Source organism: Cryptotermes secundus, unplaced genomic scaffold (genome assembly GCF_002891405.2).
Source record: "Cryptotermes secundus unplaced genomic scaffold, Csec_1.0 scaffold5, whole genome shotgun sequence".
Classification (NCBI taxonomy): Eukaryota; Metazoa; Arthropoda; class Insecta; order Blattodea; family Kalotermitidae; genus Cryptotermes; species Cryptotermes secundus.
In genome coordinates this window covers 2072025-2098543 of record NW_019724742.1, presented here as the reverse complement: position 1 = coordinate 2098543, position 26519 = coordinate 2072025, and the positions used below count along the sequence as shown (strand labels likewise).

Here is a 26519-nt window from a genome sequence, read left to right as displayed (position 1 = left end):
CTGTAACAGTTACACTTCTACGACTCAGTTGGCAGAGTCTCATTTGGGACAACAAACTGCATCATGCAAAGATGAAGTTAAGATTAATTCAGAGGAGGCCTTCAGAGACATTATCATACTCATTAAACTCTCACTCCTGAAAAATGTGACAAAGTCTGACTCAACTTTAGACAATGGAAGGGTTATAGTATATCCAAAAAAAAATCAAAATTATGTTCACCTAATAACATTTGGTGCAACCACTTTCCTCCCCTCCAACATCAAATTTAATCAAAGCATTACCTGGTCTGTGAAAAGAAGCCTTAACTTGGCATTCCTACTTAGCTTTTGTGACATGTGCTTGTCAGCACTATAACCTTTGTCATATAACCTCACCTTGGATGTAAGATCCCTATGGAAGACGCCTCTGGAATGAAGATACTCCATTCCTCTCGCAATGTCAAGGGCCAGTTTCATCCTGGTTGCATACTGCAAGTCCTGGTTCCGGTTCTGGATAAGTTGCTCTAAACTGCCACCATTAATATACTGAAACAACAAAAAAGCTTGAAATGAACATATTTTTAGTATATTTAATTCTCTAACATACACTCATTGAAAAAATGCAATTGTTGGTATGCTTGTCTTTGTTTCTTTTTTCCTTTTTTTTTTTTTGAGGGGGGGGGAGGGGAGCAAAATTAAAGACAACAAAAAGGCTGCTGCAGGAAATCTGTATTGGAGGTATACCATACACATGTCTACAAATTCTGTATTGAATACTATTTCAAAGTCACCAGTTAAAAACATGGAGATGGTAAATTTAATAATGAGAAAAAAAACATTATATTTAAATTTGTAGAATGATTTAATATCAGTAATATGTTTATATCATCTATTTATAACAGCTATGAGCATTCTGAATGCGAAGTTGCAAAATCTTCAGGCAAAAACCCTATGTTTTCGCGTTTCCAATCTTTTACTTCACTGCCTATCTAATCTTGGAGAATACCAGACAGACATGAATATGTGAACTGTTTAGGTTGATGACATGCCATTTTGAGCCATAAGTAATTGAATTCAAGACACTTAATTTCTATAAATAACTGATAACCCTCATATAAAAATAACACATGCAATATTTACAGCACTGGTGACAGTATTCACTTTCCTTTTCATCACTTCTTTCATATTAAGAACTTAAGTCCTACACCGTTCAAAGAATAGCGTACTATTTGACACAGTCTTATATACCACAACCCTCTTCCTTAGGATCCATTTCAGTAGCATTCTCCAGACTCAGGTTCAGTATCCCAAGTTCGTACTTTTCATGAGGTCCCCCCCACCACAACAAAATTAACTTAATCAGATCAAATTCAGTTTAATTTAATTAATCACTAACATTCAACACTCTCCCAAAACATTCTTAGCAGTTGCCAGATACAATATAGATGATCATTTCAGAATTAATCCACAGTTCATTTGTTGGGACTGTAATACTGACAGCTGCGTGCCCAAGATCTAGCGATGGTGTTTCAATGGCTGTTCAAAACTGTTCCGCATAAAATCAGATGAAAAAACCTCCACAGGAGTACATACACTGACATTCATTTATTGCTGGCATAAATCAATTTATTCTTTCCCTTGCCTTATCTGCCTTCTGCTGTACTCCTGTGACAGAAGCAAGCACCTAAAATTTATGGCACAGATGATCATACTGTAACAGTTATCTAATATGAAGCAATTACTGTCTCACTGTCCATAACCATTTATGCTCTTGTTCACTCATTATTATAGAGTCTAGATAGTCTCACAGGACAAGAGATAAGGGCAGGCCAGGCGAAGCAAGGCAATCCCACCACACTCAGTACTTGCAACAGTACACATCTAATTTTGACGAAGCTTATAAGGAATACAGGAATAAGCTTACATTATTTGGCATGTACAATATTTAATTAAATTTATGGTTCACAAAAGTTACATAATTTTAAAGTACCTATATTTTACAATATGCAACAATTCTCTGAACTCAAGAAAACTGGCAGTGTTTAATCTGAGATTCGTGTATGACAATTGCTGGGTTACATATTTAAACAATGCATTCTTTGCATTGTTCCTTTCATATATTACTGGCACAGACCGACAGATAGATCAGCTGCTTCTAAGTATGAACATGCTACTGCAAAGCTTATCATACTAACACAGAACACATGGAAGTCAGGAATTATTTTCCTACATTGTAACTTAACACTTTTATACAACACTAGAAACTATTTTGAATTAAACTTGTAGACATTAATGCAAACTACAAGCGCATTTTATGCCATCAACTAATGTTCTGTATGATGAACCCTTGGGGAAGGGGGGTTTATAAACAATTCCGAATTCGTGTAAAACAGACATTGCAACCAGACAAATAAACCTGCCTGCCAACTTTAATGTTGACCCCTAAGGCCAGATTTTACTGAAGTTAGACATATAAACATGTGAATAGGTATAAGCTCCCCTTTACACACTCCTTTAATTTTCTTTGTGCAAACTGTATATATAAATTCCAGAGGATTATAAAGTGAATGTAGGAAATAAGCCTTGCAACAGCCTAGCACATCTTGTTTTTTCTTTTTGGCAGGCTATAAATACGCTCAATCTGCTCCTATATTAAGTGGAAAAATTTGGTTGACGAAATGAGAAAATGTGATATGTTCCTGTGCCTAGGCACCATGAAATTAAGGCATACATAGTAAATTAAAGTAAAGCTCCACATGCTAGATGAAGTGACCGGACAACTTCACACTTCAGAGAAGGGATCCCTCCTGATACTGGTCAGCATTCTGAGCTAGTCCCAATGTCAATATAGTAGATGCGGCGGCAAGGAAACAAATCCTTCTTCTACTGGGAATCAGATTCCAGTTATTAACCCAAAAGAAGTTATGTGACTGTGTTAGCTTGTGTCATGTGCGTATTAAAAAGAAATTCTGGGAAGAACTAATCGCCCACTTTCCTTTGATATGTGGACCGCATAGAAAACGACTCCTCCAACAATATTTTGTTCCCGCGGGAACGTGTTTACCGAGCTGCTGACTTGTAACGACTGGGGGCATACAAAGACTCACAGACATACGAGTCCAACAATTATTTTATTGTTGCGTGTATTCATTGCAGCGGAGACATGTTTGCCGAGAACCTGCCTAGCGAAAAAAGAGGAGCAGACTTTACCACACCTTTGCCTAGCAATGATATGAAGGTTACACATAGAGACACACAGTCTGATGGAAGGGATTTATGAAGCAAATGTTGAGATGGTCTCAGGTATCATGACAAACATACGAAGTTTCACAAAGATTGGTTCAGGCATTCAAAAGTTAAAAAGTGGCGGGAGTATTCATAGACACACAACATGGAGACAGCATAAGCCTACTTTATGAAACTGGGCTAAAATGTGTATTTTTTTTTACTACAGTGGGTGAATTACCCGGTTCAAACATGGCCGAGCTCATATGAAGTTCACAGTAGGCCATTCAGCATTGTAGGCAGATTACCATATCCTCAGTCCTTACGCGGGGTTTCATCTCGGAGTCAGCACTTGGCAGGTTACCGAGTAAGGAAGCTAGGTCAAAGCCAACAGCATCACTGGGCTCTAAATACAGTTCACCGCTCATATGATGATCTCCATCAGCGATGACTGATGACTGCATAGCAGTTATATTGACAAATGAAACAAGTTTTATCAGAAAAAACTTGACAACATGAATTAGCCAGATCATTACGATAATGGGCTTCGATAATTTCTCTCACTTATGTACCAGGCTTATCTTAATTTTCTGAGCAAAAACAAAATATCGATTTATCAGACACCAGAAGCATACAGATACCTACAGCAAGTTCTCTGCTTACCCCACAGAAGTTCGTAAATCATACTCACAGCGGTGGTTATGAAGAGTTCTATCTTCTGAGATATAATGTCGTAGAGTCTGTTGAAATTCAACCAACGTTTCTGAGGAACATGTCGCCTCCATCTTCTGCATCGAAGATTAATCCACGCAAGAAACCAACTTGAAGCACGTAACAAGCAGAGTCTGCTCGAGACATGTTCCTCCGAAAGTCAGCTGACTTGCAACGGAATACATGGCGTTATATCTCAGATGACAGAACGCTTAGCATTTTTCTTGACCTAAGCGTAACAGACCCTACCTACAGCCTTCTACGGCAGATCCTGAGAGTATGACCAAAATGATAAATATAAAAATCTTTGTAAGATTTGAGGCTTTCACGGCGGTGACTATGACGAAAACAGACTGTCCAGTCTGCTTTTACCGGTTCTCACGGTCTCTTCGCTTGCGGATTTCTTATATTTTCCTTCTACCCTGAAGATGGAGGCGATACGTTCCTCCGAAGCGTAGGTTAACACCACATATACACGGTGCCAAATCCCAGAAGACTGCTTTTTTCATAAAAATCTTTATTTGCAGATTTTCATCCGTCTATAATGCAACAACATTCATGCAGAGTTATATGGCACGAAACTACGTCTAACTCACTAAAATGTTCGTCAAAATGTTCAAAATGTCATTGAAACATATATACATTCTTTGTTAGGCGCTACATATTTCGGCCTCACAGGGCCATCCTCAGGACAATAGTCTTACGAACTTGCTTCACACAAATAAGCACATCCAAAGAGCTCTCTATGTTTTCAGCAAAGGATAAGGGAACAGGGCTGTACGGCTGTTGTTCCACATTCCTCGTGACGAGATTTATTTGCATTACTGACGCGTCCAACAAACCAGAGTGCCAAGTTTTCTTGACGCCGAATCCTGTTGCTATGCTACGTCCGAGAAAATACATCACAACATACGTAAGCTGCCTGGGCGACATACTGACCACCATTTTGTGCAGAATGAGCCGTCGTGGCGTCGCGCAGTCATCGCATGACACATCCAGAGCATTCAGCTGAATTCAGGACAGTTACAGAAGTTTCCACAATGAAGAACCACATCTATATTTCTTTTCGCAACGCAAAATACTTCTTAGGAGATGGTTCCCAAACTGTGCTCGGCAACCATCACTAACGACGAATTTAAATTTTCATAATTCTTGAGCACGTAATATTGCATCCTTAAGAGAAATAGGTAGGTGTCCTAACTGTGCAATATACCGAGCTGACTTACTTACGAAAACCCCAACACCTGCAATGTGCTCCCCACATTGGCAGGCAACAGGCATTTGGGGTACAGGTCACGAAGAGTCAACTGTAAGAAACCTAATCTCTGCAGGTTAGGGAGGTTCTTAAATTTGTGGACCAATTCGCGATACTGCGCTTCACGGTGACCGATGCGTAGCCGGTTACGAGGGGCATACGAATTCTGCCGATGACCCGGTATACCTGATGGCCGATTCGTTTGGAATGAAAGAAAGTTATTCATTTTGTGGGCCGCTTGACGGCATTATGTTTCACGGCGAGTAGTGCGGTTCATGCGTGGCAATTTGTTTATGCTTTGTCAACAGTAGGCAGCAGTTATGAGCTCAATTACTTTTTTTTCCTCAGTTGCAATTAGTGAGCAGTGTGCTCCGTCATGGTTCGCTATGCTTTAGATTAATGTGTATTTCAGCATGACCCCTAACTGAAATACAGATCTGCTACGAAGTATCAGCTAAAATTTCGACGTAAATGTTGTGATGAAACAGTTCCTTGCAGCCAAACAATTCACAATTTGGTGAAAAAAAAAAGTTTGATCAATGGGACTCTTAATAGACAGGAAACAAAAACATAAGCGCCGAGTGTTTACTGACGAAAAGTTTGATAACAAAGGAGCCAGACTTGAACACAGAAATTCACTTACACGTCTAGCTCATTTGATTAGAGCGTCAAAGTCTTGTGCAAGAAGGACAACATAATTAATGAAGCTTAGGCCCTATGAAACAACAGCAATCCACGCCTTGCAGCCGCGCAATCCAGCTAGCAGGGTTCATTTTTGAAGCTGGTTTCTACAGTCTGTCGCCGAGGATCAGACCGTCAGCAATTGTCACTCTCTTCTGACGAAGCTTGGCTTCACTTGCAGGGATACATAAATACACAAAATAATCCTTACTGAAGATCAGCGAATTCTAACCCACGAAGTTCCGTTTCATCCAGTGAAAGTTGGTGTCTGGCGTACTTTCAGCGCAAGAAGATTGTTGGACCTGTGTTTTTAACGAAAGAGTTAATTCCGAAAGATATCAACGTGTAGAGGGACAGCATTTACAACACCTGTGATCTGTGAATTGTAACTACTTTATTCCGAATGTTATTGGCCAATAGGCATATTAATTAATCGGCAAAATTCGTACGCGCCTTGCAGCAAACGGCGCACCGATCGCCGTGAACCGGTCAACAAAGGCAAAAACCTCCCTTTACTATGGTCAAAGTCTTGCCACAACCCTTACGAGCCCATGGTCATATTGCAGAGGTGTGAATTCGTAGTTTCAAACAGTCCTGTTTTGCTCGAGTTGCGGTAGTGCTGACATAACCGAACTGTGAATAGGAAAGTAGTGTTTACGTTTATTTTCCTTCCATAACTTTCACGTGCATATGTTGACGCAAGTGCCATCATTGTGGGTTTACATATTTAATCTACAAATTTCATGATGGAGCGGTGGCTAAAGGGAGGTAGTTCAAAGACAAAATAAAGCACGGCTGCTGCTGAAAATGAAGTGGGAAGCGGGCCTCAGCCTTCAGCGTAATCAACCAAAGGCTCTACAGTAATGGTCCAGACACCGCTACAGATGCAATGTAATTCTGTGTATCTTATCTTAGGTATTTACAAGCACTGGTGATATAAGCGCTAAAAGATGCATGCTATGCCGTGTGTAACAAGGTGTTATCTAGCTACACAATGTTTCCTGCAAAACTACGTAGGCATCTGTAAACTGCTCACCCTGAATGTACAGCCACGGACATACATAAGACTTTTCAAGCCGAGGCTTCATGCATTAGATTGAAACTTGTCAAAGGCTGATTACCAAAGTTACAAAAACGGGCAGTGAAAATGCTACCCAGGCCTCCTACAGAGCGAGTTACCGCATTGCGCTTGCAGGGGAAGATCACACAATTGCTGAAACTTTTAAGTACACTACATGCTGCCGAAACGTCAAAGTGTATGCTCGATATACACGTGACGAAGGAGTAGGAGAATATTCAACTGTCGCATAACACTGTTCATCATCGTATTCGTGATCTATCGTACGATACAGAACATCAACTAGTGACGTGACTAAAATCATGCAACGGTTCTTCATTGCAAATCAACGAAGAAACAGAAGCATCGGGACTCGCAGAGTTGCTTATGTTTCTTCGTTACTTCTACCAGAATTCAACTGTGTTCAAAATCTCTTGAAAGCCATACTACAAGTGAAACAGATTTTTAATGTTCGTGGCACCTACACGAAAGAAAATGAAATCACCTGGCGAAAGTAACAGACCTTCGGGGCCCACAGGGGTGTGAGAAGTCGAGGCTGCCACATTTTCTAGAAAATCGACTCACAGATGGCAGTAAGGTTGTCAGCCTTACCAGCCGGCCGCCTTTTTCCCCCCCCCCCCGGAAGATTACTGGTACTCATTTCTGTTAGAGGCTGAGTCGACCCCAGAAACACAGAGCGGCTGGAAGGATTAGGTAAAGTGACAAAATCCACGTCATCGGGACTCGAACCCATGACCTTCCAGCTTGTAGCACAGTGCCTCAACCAACTACGGTACATACACGGTGTCCAGGATCTGTTAGGGCTCATTTTTTCTTAATTTTGCCCTGCAGTTCCATCTATTGGCGAGTTTTGGCGTTAAGATTCTTGAAGTTTCAGCTGTGGCTGTCTATAATTTCAAAGCGCAAGCATCGCTGCATCATGTGTTCTGACCTTGAATGTAACAGTACTGTTCTGACGCTCGTCGGAAAATGGCGGTTGAATAGAGAGCCAACATCGAATTTTGTTTGAAATTAGCCAAGGCAGCCGGAGAAGCGTATGAAATGATGAAAAGTGTGTACGGTAGTGGTTGTTTGAGTCGCTCGAACATTTTTCGATGGTATGCTGTATTTCGTGAGGGCAGGGAGGACACTGAAGACGCTCCACGTGCATCAAAGCCGAGAACAAGTCGCACTGCAGAAAACGTGAAAAAAAGTGACCGAAATCCTTGCATCAGACAGACGTGTTTCTGCAAGAGTCATCGGGGAACTTTTGGGAATACCAAAAAGTAATGTACATCAAATTTTGACCGAGGATTTGGGCAAACGGAAGGTCTGTGCGCGGTTTGTACCTCACGCGCTGACATGCCAGAGTGGAACACTGCAAACACATGTTACGGTCGGCCCAAAGTGATATAAAATTTACAAAATCGATTGTTACTGGTGACGAGACATGGTGTTTTCAATATGAGCCTCTCACAAAGCGGCAGAGTGCAGCGTGGTTGAGCCCAAAGAAGCTGAAACCAAAGAAAGTGCGCATGCAAAGAGTCGAGTAAAGACACTGCTAACCGTTCTCTTCGATTCCAAAGGAATCATTCACAAGGAATTTATGCCAGAAGGTCAAGTAGTGAATTCTGATTATTATCTCGGAGTCCTCAATCGTTTGTGGGCGAGAATTCTTCGAATTCGACCTGAATATCGAGAGAAAGGTTCCTGGTTGCTCCTCCACGACAATGCCTCACCCCACAAATCGAAGATCGTGCGCGATTTTTTGGCCAGAAAAGGGATCACAGTCCTTGGTCATCCTCCGTATTCGCCAGATATGGCTCCAGCAGATTTCTGGTTGTTCCCAAAAGTTAAGTTGATGAAATCAGACCGTCACGACACCGTTCAGGACATCCAAAGGGAATGTACCGCAGTTTTAAATGCGATTCCACAAAAGGAGTACAGCGACTGTTTTCGAAAACTTTTCAATTGATTCCAGCTATGTATTGATTCAGAAGGAGACTATTTTGGATAAAAAAGAGAGAAATTTTGAAAATAATTCACGTCTTGTATTTTTAATGAACTCAGTCCTAACAGAACCTGGACACACTGTGTACATACAAAGTTCAGTACCTCCGGCTCAAACGGCTCGTTCACTATCTGCCTCCATTCCTAATTCCACGAGCCTAGCTTAGCCGAGTCCTGGATACTGAAGGGCCACTTCAAACTACTACAGGTTCTACAAAAACTGCACATTTTAAGCATTGCATGCCAGCAGTGACGCCAATGTCGCTCCCAACCCAAAAGTTTTCAATTTTGATAGTATTAATGGTATGAAATCAAGCTGTACAAATATGCGGACTGCCTTTAGTGACGTGCTGTTCACACGAAGTTTCGTAGGAAATCTATCCATTGGTTTAAATGTAAAGAAGGCATACATACGAGTACAAGGACACACACAAACCGATCTTGCCTTGTAAAATAAGATAAGGCAACATTGGCTTATGATACTGTGCGTCCGTGTGCTTATATTAATATCAATACGCAGATATAATCATGAAACCGTAACTGCGTGACAACTGTTATGTAAAATCAATTTTAATTTTGTGCAATTAGCAAAGAAAGAAATAATCTTGTCAACTTATCCATTCTAAGTGTAAGAATTATGACCGAATGGAAATTTATTTCACGATTTATATGCTTTAAGTATGAACTAGTAACTTTTACAGAAAAGCACGCAAATGCAAACCTACTAAACTATACCGATATGCCTTCAAGTCATTTGGACTATTACTGTACGTATATATCTAAGGGATACAACACTCACCTCTGTCAAAGCATGCAGCTGCCCTTCGTGAACACAAACTCCCATGAATCTACAAATAAAAGAACAATTATTGAACCACCAGTACACTTTAAGTAAATAGAAACAAATGTTAAGTTTACATAGCAATCCACATGCAAATACTGTTCAGCGTTTCCTGCGGTTTCAGGGTATGACCACTACTGAAGTTTCATAAAATTCTGCATGCGTGCCAAAACAGCACAACTTCAATCATTTTAATACTATAATATATATATCTATTTAAATTTTCAATTAACATAAAGACAATGGCTGGAAGACCTTTAAATCAATGTTATTTAAAGGTCAGTGCAATGAATTCACATCTCAGATTTAACGATTTTGTTCACTGACCGCACTTTCCAGAATAGGCACGTGACATTTCTCCATGGATGTTACAGTCTTCTTTAGGCACTGCGACTGATTTATTGGCGAGTTACAACATGTTTCCGTTTCTCAGCAGAGGACAACTACCTTGTCTTGCATCAGGTAGGACAACGTCACCACAGGAGGCAAGTTTGTAGCTTTCTGGAGACGTGAATTTTGATAATGACATAAAAACAAATTATTCCTTGCTTGTGCGGATAAATCTGTAAAGTTTCACTGCCAATAAATAAACATGTAAGATTTGAGGCTTTCACGGCGGTGACTATGAAGAAAGCAGTCTTCTGGGATTTGGCACCGTGNAATGGTGGACTGGCTTGTGATGTGCAGTTTCCGCTTGCCTAATTTATTGCCTGACAGGATTCAGTTGTTCTACTGAGCCGGCATGAGTTAGGACGAGGGGACTGCGAAAAGCAAGTGCCTTTATAAAAATATAGGATTACCATTGTAACAAATTCTTTTCTTACGCAGTGCCACATAAACAAACCAAGCATCAAAGAATAATTTTTAATTAGCATAATTAATGTGGCAAAAACACGTTTATAACAAGATATACATAGTTTCTTTCGATTTAAACTTTAGCTGCAACATATCTACACCAAAATTATAAGGCCAACTGGATAGATGTAAACAGGACTGAAATATAACTGCATCTTTCAAAGTTTCCTACCGTGCAAATGCACAAACACTGCCGCTTACTGTACTGCAAGTCACGAGTTACACAATGTAACAAGGTTACGCAGCAGGTTTTATCTCTATATCCCACAATGTATTATCACGGTTTATTAAGATCAGTAATTCAGATACACAATCTTGATGTACGTAACCATGTGTTTAAATTACCAATTGGCAACAGACTACAGCACAGGAATTCTTCAATTCCCGTTAAATATTCCTGTCTGCCAGCGTGGGAACCTCCACCATGACCCGAACTCAAGAAATACTCTGCAGAATTATCTTCTTGGACATCAACGACAATCCCAAACCTAACAATAAATTCTAGCCTACTGGTTAACTGCGTCTTTAAGCCCTTATGGCCCATGGCTCCCCACCTTAGGTCATGCAAACGTATACAGGTCTACCCAGCTTCAGGCAACTTCGGCTGATTTCGTCACAACGCCCAGTGAGTGGTAACGTCTCAGAACGGCATACCAAGAGACCGTCGGAGTGTAAACGCCGCCCGAGCCCCGAATTGAGCAGTAAGCGAATGTACATGACCTATGGACGGGGATCAGCACCTAGATATGCATGGAGGGGCAGTGAGAATAGTCCAGCCGCCCTTCATCTTCTGTTGTCCGTAAGAACACACAAATGCGAAGTAATGCCGAAAACGTGGGAAAGTTCCCTGCTGATGAGACAGGCTCTCAATATGAACGAAATAAGAGGAATAACTGGTGTGATAAATATAAACAGACGCAGCAATCCGAGAATAATCATTACCCGGTATCTATTGCGATAATACGGTGGGTGTTCAGCGCGCTAAGGGAGCCAGTGAGGTCGACGAACTAAACAGAAATAGGGTGGTAAGGATAACGAAATTGTGAGAACGTAAAAATGAAGGAAAGAATAACTTCAGAGCCCTCTTTCCATTCCCGTGTCAGGGTATGGGCCAACGTACCTCGACGGGGTGAAGCTTTAATGCAGTTTCACTCTCATAATCCTAATGCAGTCACCCGCTGTAATGTGAGAGACGTAAAACCAAGCGTGCAAGATAGTAACAATCAAGTAAGCGATACAAGGCCAGTAAAATAAATACTATTTTATGCGAACAGTACAAATTGAGAGCCAATGACCTACATACCCGTGTAACTAAACATTTGTTAAACGTACACATGGACGAAATAAATTATTTACACTAAATAAGCATACAGACCAGATTCACTTTGCATGTTGTACTCATTTAGGGGTAAGAGTGAGAATTCCAATCTTTGGGTAATACCGAACACCACTGTCTGTGAGTGGGGAAGGATGTCCAGTGTGATTACTAGTGGTACCTCGCGGCCAACCCAAGTAGCATATACCAAGAGACAGGTGCCATTTAATTACACTGTTTTCGTAACAATATGAATAAAGGGTTTAGTAAAATCTTATGCAATTTTCAAAATATGTTTGACTGAAGATAAATCAAGTTTTACACTCAAACTCAACACTTCACTTCTATAACTTGAAATACTAAATAAAACTTGAGAATTGTGCTTTTCTTTTTGTCTGAGAGCTGTAATATAAGCTAGAAATCCTAAGTTTATCCAAATTTGTTATCATGGACATAATGACTGTCATCCTGTAGTGAGTACCTTGATCGANAGGCGATACGTTCCTCCGAAACGTCGGTTAACACCACCTATACACGGTGCCAAATCCCAGAAGACTGCTTTCTTCATAGTCCCCGCCGTGAAAACCTCAAATCTTACTTCATGCATCTGATTTGAAATTTCCAACTTCGAAAGAAGTGTTTCGACTGACGCAGACAGAACTAAGGAATAACAAAGGTACCTGGAATATGATGGTTCTGCATGGGTGTGAAACTTGGTCTCTGACATTAAGGGAGGAACATAGACTGAGGGTGTTTGAGAACAGTGTTGAGGAGAATATTTGGACCAAAGAGAGATGAAGTCACAGGAAGTTGGAGAAAACTGCATAATGAGGAGCTTCATAACTTGTACTCTTCTCCAAATATAATTAGATCGATCAAGTCAAGGAGGATGAGGTGGGCAGGTCATGTAGCACGAACGGGGGAGACGAGGAATGCGTATAGGATATTGGTGGGAAAGCCAGAAGGAAAGAGACCACAGGGAAGACCAAGGCGTAGGTGGGTGGACAATATTAGAATGAATCTTAGAGAGATAGGATGGGATGGTATGGATTGGATAGATCTGGCTCAGGATAGGGACCAGTGGAGGGCTCTTGTAAACACGGTAATGAACCTTCGGGTTCCATAAAATGCTGGGAAATTCTTGAGTAGCTGCAGAATTGGCGGCTCCTCCAGAAGGGCTCAGCTCCATGAGTAAGTAAGTAAGTAAGTAACCTGGAATATGATATCTATCAAGACGTGGAGTCGTGTAATCCTGCATAAGAGGAACGGAGCGCCTCAATTATCGGGATGAGACAGTAAGCGAAGGAAGAAACCAGCAAGCAGAGGTCTGACTGATGCTTCCTTCTTGCTGGTTGCTCACTTGGCTTACTCTCCAAGACTGAATATAGAGGCAGTTAAACTTCTACTGGGCCACAGGGCGGCACACCGCTGTGAGAACTTCACACTGGAGCTCGTGAGCTGAAAGTGCTCCTGTGAAAGGTGTGAAAGAGGACGACAGAAAAATTCGAGCTGTTCGAAAAGCTTTAGGTTTTCCACTTGTTACTCTCCAAGACCGCGCAGACTCTGGCAATACAAAAAAGCTAAGGCGGGTTATACTCCAAAGCAAGAAAAGTAGACAGCCGGTTACACTCTGCTGCAGGCCTTGGTCACAAAGACGTGCAGACTTGGATACAGCTTCACTGAAGGGCTGGGAGATATCTGAACCGAGAAGCATAATTAGCCGACAGGATTGGGTTCTACATGATATACAACAAAATCGAACCTCATTTTGTATGAGAAGCAGAGGCAATACACACTATGAGAGCAGCATTTACTAAGGAAATGCCAACGCTCTTCAATAGTCAGGTTCCAGTACTGAGGAAGTATTTGCAATCAGGGAGAAGCCGGAATATCGACGTTACAAAAACCCGGAGAGAGTGCTGCTAAGATAGGAAGGAAGGTTTCGTCAGCACAGCAGAGAGCATCTTCCGTAAGATTACACCCGGAAACTTTGTTCCTCTCGTGTTCATTTTCCTTTAAAGCGCATGGACCCCACATAGGGAGCCTTCTAAGAGCTTCCTACAAATGCACAACAAACGGATGGCTCAATGCCGAAGAGTTTGCTGATTGGATGCATCAACCCCACCCAATTCTCTTCATTTGGGCAATCGTTTATTGATCAGCCTCTGAACTGTGCAGTGTTACAGTGTTACGCTGTAGATTTCAACTCATATACCTCACTGACTAAAACACAAGAACGAAATTCACATCAATTTTATGGCTTCCTCAAGACTGCATTCAACAGAGAACGTGACAGCCTCGTGAAAACCAACCAGTACAAAACGATAGCCCTTTACTATTTAGTATCCTTTCTAATGCTACATTTATGAAAACACGCTCTATACAGTAATTGGACAGATGTCTCCAGAACACCTGGATGTTCCTTTTCAACCAGTCTTCAGCGACGAAGTTATTCCTCCGGCGAATACTGCAATGGCGTTTGTTGATAACAGTATGAGCCATCAGATGCTGGAGGTGTGCAGTCACGTCTAGGAAACATCGACCAGTCGGAAATGGCCGTGTGTTGGTGCTTCAGCTACCCTGATATCAATTTTGGAAGTTTAGAACTACGAACAAACTGGTTGTGCAGTACAAAACAAGGCACCTGGCAAAGGTCAGAAAAACAACAATCAGATACTTAATGTCAACCCCAGAAGAAAACATTTGGAAGGAGCGGAGACCTTACCAACGCAAGAAATTCTCCGGGACAGAACACAATTCCAAAGCGAAAAGTTATAAAATAAAACAAGATAGAGATATGACGTCAGAATACACCAGAAGGTCCTTTGCAAGGTGAATACGAGCCGCAAAGAATTCTATAATGGCGACGAAGATGACATCAGCGATTATTAACATCGTCTGGAGTGCTGCGAAACCGAGATCAAGAGTAGAATGTTTACTGTTATGTGAGATATGGAAAATGGGCCCATGCATAATGCAATGAGTGGGATACACATGTAACTTCTGCGGGAAACATTAATCTAATTTGAAAATACAATTGTAGCCGAGCGGTCTAAGGCATGTACTGTCTTCGCTAGCTTGGAAACCAGGATCGTGGGTTCGAATCCCACTCAGGGCATGGATGTTTATTTTGTGTGTGCGCGCTTTTCTGTGTTTGTGTATAGGTAGAGGCCTTGCGACGAGCTGATCACCCGCCCAAGGAGTCCTACCGAACGTGTAAGATCTAGAAAAGCCGAAGTGAACGGAGAAGTTCATGGAGGTAGGCCTAGGCCCACTGGGGCTGTAGTGCCAAGGAAAAAAAAAATACAATTAAATGTACGCACTGTTCGGTTATTACCTTATCTGGGTGGGTAATATCGACCAGGTATTCTTCTTTAGCAGTCTGTGGCGATGTCAATTCTGAAAGTCTCTGGAACGTTAGAACTGAGAACCCATGTTTGAGGATACTGCATCAAAGAAGTTCAATCTAGATATGCTCTCCATTTCACTTATCGGAATTCTCCCTTAACCATTCTGCGCAGGAGCGTGACCTCATTCCAAAAAACACGAAATGCCAGGAAGAATTTATTGCCGCCCACTTTTCTTCGTGAGGCTAGCAACAATAATATACAATTTCACGATTCATTTCTGTAGATAATTTCCAATAATATCGATTAAAAGCTATATTAAATTTACAAGATATAACACCAATGTTTCAAATCACTATTTTGGCTGTAATTCTTAACACACAAGAAAGTTTACTATAATTATTGGGCAAAAGTTTGGGTTGCCGTGTAGCCATGTGGTCGCTGTGGACAGGTGTAAAGTCTCTACCCTGCCGGGAATTGAAGCCCACTTCCCTGAAACTCTAGTCCGTACCCTAGGTATTATAATCATTTAGCCCAGATCCGTTTCCATTGTATGCTGGTACAAATATACAGGGTCACAACTCACTCCCTTGCAACAAGGTTATTTTAATTTTGTAAAGACCAACGGAAGGCAATTCCTTGACATATACTTAGTAAATAATTATAAAGGTAAAGTACTCCTATTCCTAAGCACTATGCTATCTATCTACGGCTCTACAGCCCTTTGTTGGGCCTTGGCCGCGTTTTCAGTTTCTAGATCTTTATACACAGTCGGTAGGTCTCCTTAAATTGGGGATCAGCCGGTCGCTACCTGCACACAGGACAGCACAAACACAGAATAAACGGACACGCAAGCATCCATGCCTTGAGTGGTATTCGAGCCCACGATCCCAGCTTTCGAGCGAGCGACGACGGTCCATGCGTCAGACCGCGCGGGCACCTAGAGGGCTTAGGAAATGTAAATGAAGCTTAATGCTGATACCGATAATGACGATGTCAATTCTGCAGAAGGAACCTCGATTCTCTAAGTAACATTCTTACTAACCACAGTTTTATGCTCACAGGCCTACATAAATTTGCCATACCTTTAGCTGGTGATCCCTTCAGTCAGCATGAATGAAAAACGTTATGTCAGCATGGGTCCTGTTCTCAATGGCTTCGGAACTATGGGTATTTGAAACAATTCCGGATTCCTTCTGTAACAAACGCAGTGTCTATTTTCCCGCGACGTCTGACGGGCGACATTCTCTAACAGAACATGGCTGCTGATGCAGTACCAGCATGACGCAGCACACTGCATTTGAGTAGAAACGCCATGCGGTATCTGAACATACAGTTCCTTGGCCGCTGTATTCTGCGGATCTCGGCCCTTTACACTAGCAGATTACAAAACTCTTTGTATTAATGCGGGGTGCCGATCACAGTGGCTGGGCGGCCTAAGGCATGAATATCTTATGCCGCTTGACCACTGGGATCGTGGGTTCGCATCCAAATCGAGGCATGGATGTCTGCGGGCTGTTGTTCTGTGTGCAGGTATAGGCCTTGCGACGGGCTCATCCCCCGTCCAAAGAATCCTACCGACTGTGTACAGATTAAGAAACTGAAAACGCGGCCAAGGTCCACAAGGGCTGTAGATGGATGGATAGACAGACAGATTGATGAATGCAAGGTGGACACTAGTAACAAACTACTGTAGCAAATGTCTGATGCCTCAAGACACGTTAAGAACGTCGCAGTTCTTCGTTAAGTTCACACGTTCCGCAGTGAAAAGAACCAGCCCGGGCATCCAAGCTGACGCGGACATTTTGAACAATCACTTCAAGCTACGTCAAATGAACAATGTAACCACTTGATCCTTTTCACAATGCACCCCCCGCCCCAAATAGCAGACTCCTCCAAATCAAGCTATATTTCAAATACCCACAGCTCCGAAACCACTGAGAATAGGACCCATGCTGATATAACAATCTTCATTCAGTATGAACTCACGAATCATCTGCTGACATAAAGGCACGGGGCATTCCGTGTGTGTACATCTTCAGTGACAGCAGTTGGTAAGCAAGTTAACTTTCAATGAGGAACAACTAATTTCATGGAGCACAGTACACCTTATTGAGTAGCTAATACTCAGCCGACCAGGAACCGAAAGGTTCATTATCCTGTACATACAGCCCGCCGTTAGTCCTTCCCCCAAGCCAGATTAATCCAGTCCACGGCCTTATACTCTTCTGACACGGATTAAACGAAATTCGCGCACAAATTCTCGATAGTGTGATTCCTTGTTAATGAAAACACGTACTGAGACGCTTGGCTTCCGAGGCACACGCCACTAACATACACCTCAGCAGTGCTGTCACGATACACAGCGCGGTGATAGGTGCAGGTTGTGGTCGAATGATCACGTTAAAGGTACGGTAAAACTATCCCTGTAACAGGCCGTGGAGACCCATCAGGTTGTGAGACGTCGACGCTCTCACATTTTCTTCACAATCGGCACACAGATGGCGGTAAGGTTTTCAGCCTCACGCGCCGACCGCCCTTTACCCCCAGGAAGATTCCTGGTACTCATTTCTGTTAGAGGCTGAATCGAGCCCAGGGCCATGTAAGTCCCACGCCCGGACGTAAGTTGGAAGGATTACCCCTTGTTAGTTGTCACTGCTTATTCAATATACACATTGCTGCTCCCCATCTGGTGGCGGTCTCCTTCATCGACAACCTGAGGACGTACCACACCGCGTCAACAAGAGACACGCTTAATATCCGTGAAGAATAAGTTCACAGATTATACAACTAATGTCTCCTCCCCTTACAGGAATTACAATCCATAACGTATCAGACCAACTACTGACAGAATCTTAACCCCGCAATGTGTATTTTTACTCACTCAAACCACGTTCGAATACCTGCGTTTGCATAAATATAATGCTGAAGCTTAATTCTGTCAATACACCATCTCATTCTAGTAAACAAGTGATATCAATAACTTAATAATACTCCATTAAGTCCATTCATGATGGTACGTAAAGGTAAAAGATGGTAACGTTGTCCTTACACACATAATAAAGTGGAGGTATAGCTCCACCATTCTTGACCTCGGAATTAGATGGAGGTAAGTGATTAGCTTCAACCCCCGGAGAAAGGGCCCCTGGTGTCCATTAAATGGGAGGTTGGGTGGGCCCTTGATACGGTCTAGACGCTCTGAAACAGAAAGAAATCTGTTGCCCTACTGGGAATGCAACCACGGCAGTCCAGCCCATTCAAGGTAGGGCACTGAAGTAAACAGTGATTTTCCAATTCATACAAGGTGTATTCAGAAAGTTTCCCAAATGTTTTCTAAAATTAAATTTCCGATTCAATAATGTAAGAGCATAAAATCCGCAGCAACGTGGTGTACAAATGTGAAGCCAGTACATCAAGACGTACGTATGTTGCAGTCTGATCATCTCAGTTCATGCTACGCTTCCCATTACAGATCTACAGACGGAACCATGTATGTTTTTGACATTCGGGGTTCTCAAGCTGGTGTTAGTATTCCAGAATGTGAAGTCATGTAGTGCGGTAGGCAGGCTCGAACGTTTCGGAGGAACCTGTTGACTACCTCTCTTGAAGTTGCGGGCAGCCAAGTTCCTCAAAACGGCGGTTACTTACCTACCACAACACATGGCGTCATATCCCAGAATAACGTAATCTTTTTCACCTGAATTTGGTTCTCACTTAAAACACGGTTCCTCAAAATGTTTACGTAACACACACAAATGTGGCTCCTGCAAACTTCATTCCACCAAGAAGTAAAGATACGTATAATGCGGTGGCCGTTAAACTTCAACGAGAAGTCACAATATTTGGGCTTTCAAAATTCCTTCGTGTAGTACGAATACACAACGAAGTTATGTAGGGAACAGGCGGAAGTCATCCAAAATCATCTAAATCCAAATGAGCGTGCATTCGGACAAGGAGAAGCCATGCATAGGAAGCACAAGAGGCTTAAACTTGGCGGTGGTGAAGCCTACGACCGTTCAAGCAAGTAACCGCCGTGGGTGAGTGGTAAAAGGAGTTACGCGGAACCTGCTGCAGGAGCCTGCACTGACAGAAGTTATGTGCATATGTTGCTAAGTCTTATACAAGCGCCCTTACCTGGACGTTGCGTGAGAGCAGGTGCACACGTGCGAAATTACAGTGCCTACTCAGAAACACTCGCTTCGATGCGGCCATCCCATTTACAAACGAACAAACGGTCTTGGAACAAACACATAAAATATGTTGTGACAGGTCCCGACGCGACACTAAACCAAGCACGACTGTGCTGACAAAAGCCAGCAGGAACTTAATGGATTCGACAGCATGGCGGAACAACTGTCAGCTTTAGAAACGCCTTCTCCATACAGGTCTACTTCGAGATGCTCAGAGACAAAAGACCTATTTGTAGGCCAACAATCATACTTTTCTGGACATCGTGAGATTACAGCAATTTCAAACCGTTGGCTCTTGCCATTGTACCATTTGAGCACATGAATAATTGATATCTTATTACTTCTTACTTTGTTTCGCAACACTCTTACAGCATTACATGGGATTACTGTGAACAATGTAATATGCAGATGTGAAGGTCGTGACCTCTTTAAAATTGTTACCCAAGCAAGTACCAGAAGGGATTTAGGGGAACTCTGAAACACATCGGGATAGCCTCCTCCTGGGCCGAAACCAGGACTACAAAGCAGAAGTGCTAATATTTTATAAAATATGCACAACTCTATGAGAAACGGATGCGTCCTCGTCAGAATGATTTAAACACGTTCAAACTGCACAAGACATTCAAGATTCAACGTAACTCGCATTAACTTCAGATCTGTCTGAACTAATACAGGCTAATACATTCACAGGGGGTCTCCAGTATTCCGAGTACTACATGACTAATATCCAGGTCACAAGCAATCTGGTTGAAAGGTCAATAATACTTCCATAAATAGACAAGTCTTGTTAGTTTGACTAAGTCTTTTCGTATCCTAGACCTACTTTTACTTTCTCTGCATATATGCAACTTACTGCTGTTTTCAAAAACATGTATCACGCCATATGCTCAACCACCTGTTCTCAGTTTTTCACAAACAAAGGGTATTTAACAAAATTAATCTGCTTCCTTTACACACAAACCCTCAAATATGTGCTCTTTCTAATTATCATGGGACTCTCTCACTGTTTATGTGCAAGTAAGGCATGCATCTTAATGCAGCCACAGGAAAAAAAAAAGTCTAGGTGTAGTGGCTAGAACAGACAATTCGAATTTTGATTCTCAGCCCCTTAGTTGCCCATCCTGCCTGACAGTTGGAACGGTTTCTCTTAATCCCTCCAGAAGCTACAAAGGTTACGATTGCTTCCTTCGACATCCGTCCCGAATCCCTTTCCCGTGACTCAATATAACCTATTCAGGTGAGGATGCGTAGAACTGTAATTATTACGTGGTTAAAAGGAAGTAACAAACATTGTGATGTAGTAATTAGCATTCTTGCTTCGTATAATGACTCCTGGCCTGGAGTTCAGACATCAGACAAGTTCCACACGGTGGGCTTCTCGAGGAAAACCAATGGAACAGTGCTAGACATCCTCGAACGTTCTTAACTCAGTATCATTCTGATACTTATACGACTACATTTCACCGAATCTACGACTAAATAAAAGTGACGATGTATTAAAACTAATTTCCTTGCTCTGTAGTCAGCTACATGCTGGGTGCGAAGCAAGTTCCCAATTTAAAAAGAGGATGCTATAATATGTTGCCTGGTTAGGGCTACTGCATACCTTGGGGGACGATGACAGATTATAAAGTAGACAGGAAACAGCGAGTAGCAACAAGTCCTACTTTAGTCTTGATGGAAGAGGATCCACGCCTCCCCGATGCAAATCAGAAGCGTACCATAACAACCTGGCCAAAGCTTTGTGGGACTCTAAGCCTTGTTGCTGCTGCTGCTGCTGTTAGCTTATAAAATTCATGTCCGTAACTTTGTTACCAGACATGCGGACACAGTGGTTTTGGGTGATCACGTCATGTGACTCGGCACAGGCCAATCATAGAGGGAAATATCATCCCTATACTTAAGCGCTATGTCCTGAGGACGTAATAGGAGAGGTGGTATGGCTCCACTGTTCTTAACCTCGATGCATCACAGAGGTGGGCTATCAGCCTCAAACCCCAGCCACTTTTTGCACCAGGTACCCACTCCGTGGGCTCCCACACAGGGTCTTGACACTGCAGAAAAGTCTCTTGCTCTGTCAGGAACCGAACCCCGATTCCTAGGCCGTCGAACCTGAAGCGTAGTAGCTATACCGACTGAACTATCCCAGGCCTATTATAATGACAAATACCTAGGTAATTCTAAGGTTCGGTGTTATTTTCATCAGCGTATTCAGTGCGTCTCTGAACCCTATCTTGTGCCACCTGAACACAATCCATATTCTCACAAGCTATTTATTTAACACACATTTTAATATCAACCTCCGATCTATTCCGACATCTCCAAATTGGCGACTTCTTTTCAGGCTTTCCGATCAAATTCGGTCTTCATCTCCCCATGTGTGCAACATGCCCTGTCCATCTCATTTTGCTAGAACTGATCGTCCTACTGTGGCCTATTAAGGGAGAAATGGAGCAAAGGCTACTGATATCTAACGACAGCCAAATTCGATCAGCAAACCCAGTACCGTCGATAAAAGCTCCATGGTACCTAGGAAAATGTCGATGGTCCGCGACTTTGAGAGTTAGTATGAAGAGCACACGGAACCTCTCGCTTCAATGTGCGGGTGACGGCAAAATGTTTTATGTGGCACGTACTTCCAAAACATTTGTCTCTTAATAAAACTTGGATCATACCCAACTGTGAGATTAAGTAATAGCATGGAGGCCCCAAAGGAGGCCTCTAAAGGTGGCCTTCTATGTGGATCACACACACTCTGTTATTTTTATATTTCACTTTCACCCTTCCTCCTTCCTTTACCTCAAACACACGAATAAGTTCGACTTCAATACCAACAGCTATGAAGTGTTTATCCAACATAAGGCCCCAGAATGACATGCTCAAATAATAACAGTTCTTGGCAAACCGAACACAATTAGCGAACTGAACGTCTGAAAGTGATACTGAGCTCATCGGAACTTTTCATGCAACCCAAAAAAAGGTTCAACTAGCGCCAAGAAATATTTAAATATAAAAAAGGAGCAACTTAATCCTGCCAAGAGAGATTTCAATCCAGCCACTAAGGACTGCAGTTCGGTCTAAACAAAACTGAAGGGCAAAGGGATTCCCCAGTCAGACTCGCGGAATGGAGAGCACCTGAGGACTGCAGACTGCAGTACCTATATAAGATTTGAGGTTTTCACGGCGGTGACTATGAAGAAAGCAGTCTTCTGGGATGTGGCGCCGTGTAGATATAGTGTTAACCGACGTTTCGGAGGAACGTATGGCCTCCACCTTCAGGGCAGAAGACAAGAAGAAATCCGCGAGCGAACCAGCGTGAGCAGGTTCACCTGCTTTCTTTACAGTAGCTACAGATTATCCTCCGAGTGAACGTGCTTCACAGGTACACCAAATGACACAAGCATTACATTATTAATAACTAATCTGGACAAGAGACCCTGAATTTCGATTAAAGCCCTCAATATGCTAGGATCGGATTGTGAGTGGGCTACGCCCCGTTTTAAGCCTATTAATATACGTGTATGATGCTGGAGACTTGCTGACGTAATGCACGGAGGCTGGTTGAAAATGAACTGGGCAGAATTGCTACACAAAATTCGCTGAATGTCACAATACGAGTATATAACTGTAATGATTTTAAATGTTGTTTCTTATTTCTTAAAATGACAGATCCTGCACCATTTAAATCTGCATATACTTTCCACCTGGCAAGGTTTCAGTAGTTAAACATTTCTTCTCGATTCATTCTGTTACCGGCCGAATAAGGTCTCATCAAACATTCTTCAATACGGTACCCCTGATCACGCAATAAAACACACAACATACAGATGTGTTTGTGGGATCTGTCTCCGTAGTGCTGAGTATCCACGCTTCTAAATGACTGAACACATCTGAACTGCGGAATATAGCACTATCATTGTGCCATTCACATTGTCATGTGTAGGGGTCCTGCGCGTGACCTATAAGACGGGTTTTGGGTTGGATGATTGAAATTACTGCACCTTATTCACACAACTCGGGACTACATGTAATACAGCGCTATCGCTGATCTACACACTTTACAGTTCACCGTTACATAGGCACTAGGAATCTCAGTCTTCACTAGTCGTATCCTGACAACGGATTTATAACCGTCTCACTGTAATTTTAAATCACATATGGAGCCTTCTTTGCAAGTCTAATTCATTCCTTGTCATTTCTTCTCGATCGCCTTCGAGTGTCATCTCCAGGACTCGGCCCAATTCTCGACAAATACTCTCGATTCCAAAGACTAGACTCAATTCAATTCCTATACTCAGGGAGTAGAGGAATCATATCCCGGCAGGTTGACGTCCTGAAACTCGACTGTTCTCTTCTGCTCCTGCTGAACCTTCTTTATAACAGCCTTGCACGGATCACGCAGAAAACACAGCATCTACTGTTAAGGAAGCGTGTTCGCCGCGCCGTTGCCTAGCAACAGATGTCCTATTGTTACGGCCGTTGGCTCCCGCGGGAATGTGTTTACCGAATCGTTGTCTGACAATGGATATATACGTCATGATATGATCCGATATCTTATGAAATAAATGTATATTTGTCATCCACTATTCCCTGAAGGTACAGAGAGAAGTGGTTCTTATACGTACTTACTTACTTACACAACATGGAACCGGAGTTCTTGGTGCATGTGATACAGGTATGTTTGCCGTCGCTACATCCTACACAGTTAGGAAAATTCCATAACGTTTCGAAATCCTGCGCAATTCTGTAGAACATTTCTGTTGTAGGGAAGGTCATACGTTAATACACGCAACCCTCCAAAGAATGGCAGGTGTCTCAGTCTTATGGGTTGTATTATACATACACTGCATACTAGTCGACATGAGAATGCGAGGGGTCTGAACACGACACTCGTCGAAAGAAACCAGAAATATACTTGATGAGTGCAGTTACTAAGGGACCTGTTAAAATTAAACAGAGATCAACTAAGATGGCCGGTAGGATTACTTACTGAACACTGCAACCTAAAAGGGCACCTTTTCAAATTGGGACTGACAGGCGACCCAACTTGTGATAGGTGCCTACAAGAAGAGGAATCAGCAACGCACATCTTATGTGATTGTGAGGCCATAGCTTACTTAAGATTTCGTCACCTGGGTCAGTTCTTCATGGAACCAAGTGACTTTCATGACGCCCCCATAAATAAAGTGCTACATTTCATTCGAAGTGTAGGATTAATAAAGGGTTAATCCAAAGGGGAAGCACAATAGATCATTGAAGGTCGCAGTGCGAGGGCCAGTTTTATGGCTCACCCCTCATACTCAAGTACGTTCAACAATACTGGGAATAAAAACAACTGATGTTTATTTTCTTTCAGATCAAGTCGCAAAATCTAAATGGCAGGGTATGTGGGACAGTTGACCGCCTCTGTGGTCTAACGCTCAGAGTTCCTGCGTACAGATCCAGAGGTCCCGGTCTCGATTCCGGGCGCTACCACATTTTATGAGAAGTAGTGGGTCTGGAACGGGGTCCATTTAGCCTCGTGAGGATAACTGAGGAGCTACATGAATGGAAAAGTATCAGCTCCGGTCCAGAAAACCGAGATTAACGGCCGTGGGGATTCGTTGCGCTGACCACGCGACGCCCTCTATCCACAAAAGTTGTCACTAACTTCGCCAAGCGGTGGTAATTCGATCGGTATAGTTCGCTTCCGGACTACAAGGCACGAAGTTTGTTTGCTTTGTATGGGACAGTTGCAGAAAAGCATCTGTAAACCGCACAAAATCCACATCCGACGATGAAGCACCAAGGCAAAGCTACGCCTCACTGAGGTATTTTGAGGTGGCTTTCTCGGATGATGCGCTTGCTCCAATGGAGATGGAGATTCCGCCACCAGACACAGACACTGAGAGACATCTAGCTGCAGACTTCAGAGTACCTACAGACGGACACATCCAACAGAAAGCTGCTCTTTCATCGCAGGAAATAACATTCAAATGAAACGGAAAAAGCAAACACGAAACAAGGATGCACTTACTGAACTTAAAGAAGAAAACTGAGTGACAGGCTGAAATTTCTGCAAGTTGTGATGGAGGAGGAACACGTTCCATGAATTCGGACATAAGTTCTACTGCAGAAAGTTCATCAGATACAATGGATTATCATCGAAGTCGACATACATTTATGAGTACTGTATACACTAAATACAATCAAACTTTCACACCCTTTCACGCTAGCACGCTGATGGACTGCCCCTTCTGAACAGTATATAACACTCCTCAACGGACATCGCAAGCGATTTCCCCGACTGAATTCACGCACTTCTGCCAATAAATATGCATGTACGAGTGAATGTAGTGACTAAATCGAGGGAATACTGAAATACTGCGTTTAATTAGCTTGCCCTAAACTTACCGCCCGATTTTCCTTAGGAAATAAACATTTCAGAAAACTGGACTGTTTCCCTAAATTCATTCTAATATGTAAGATTTGAGGCTTTCACGGCGGTGACTATGAAGAAAGCAGTCTTCTGGGATTTTGCACCGTGTATATGTGGTGTATATGTGTTAACACCACATATACACGGTGCAAAATCCGAGAAGACTGCTTGCTTTCTTCATTCTAATATATTCCAAACATTAAAAACAAAAATGAGTCTCAGGTGCCATCCTCATATCACAAACCTTCTGCGGCCGTTTCGGCAACAGTACAAGAAGAGTATGGAATTCGCCGTATTGTTTCCTTCACAAACTTCGTTGATCCAAACCTGTTTTTGTTTGGTAAATAAAAAACGTTTTTAGAACAGGAACTGTATCTAATCTAAGTGACGTCCATTTCGGGCAGCAGTCTGATGGCAAACTACCGGGAATTAGACCACACTCCTCGGTAGACCAATCTTCAGCAGTACACGGAAAAACGCTGCTTCTGCCGACTACGGAGCTATCTGACCGTAGTCTTAGGTCCCTCTTAGCCCTGTTTCAAAATATCATGGTCAAGTCTGGGGTAGAATATTATCATTTTCTTATACGGTGATTTGGAAACAGGAGCCATCCATGAACTCTCATTCTGATTTAC

The 26519-nt window shown here is 42.5% G+C and overlaps 1 protein-coding gene across 1 annotated transcript in view; it reads right to left on the bottom strand.

Annotated features, from left to right (window-relative positions):
- Positions 1 to 26519, bottom strand: part of LOC111862703 (tyrosine-protein kinase ABL1) — a 99432-nt gene that overhangs the window by 11639 nt on the left and 61274 nt on the right. The window contains exons 3-4 of the mRNA XM_023848320.2: positions 9718 to 9766; positions 376 to 525 (exon numbers count right to left, since the gene is read on the bottom strand). Of these exons, the coding sequence (XP_023704088.1) occupies positions 376 to 525; positions 9718 to 9766 (199 nt within the window). The remainder of the gene's footprint in view (positions 1 to 375; positions 526 to 9717; positions 9767 to 26519) is intronic.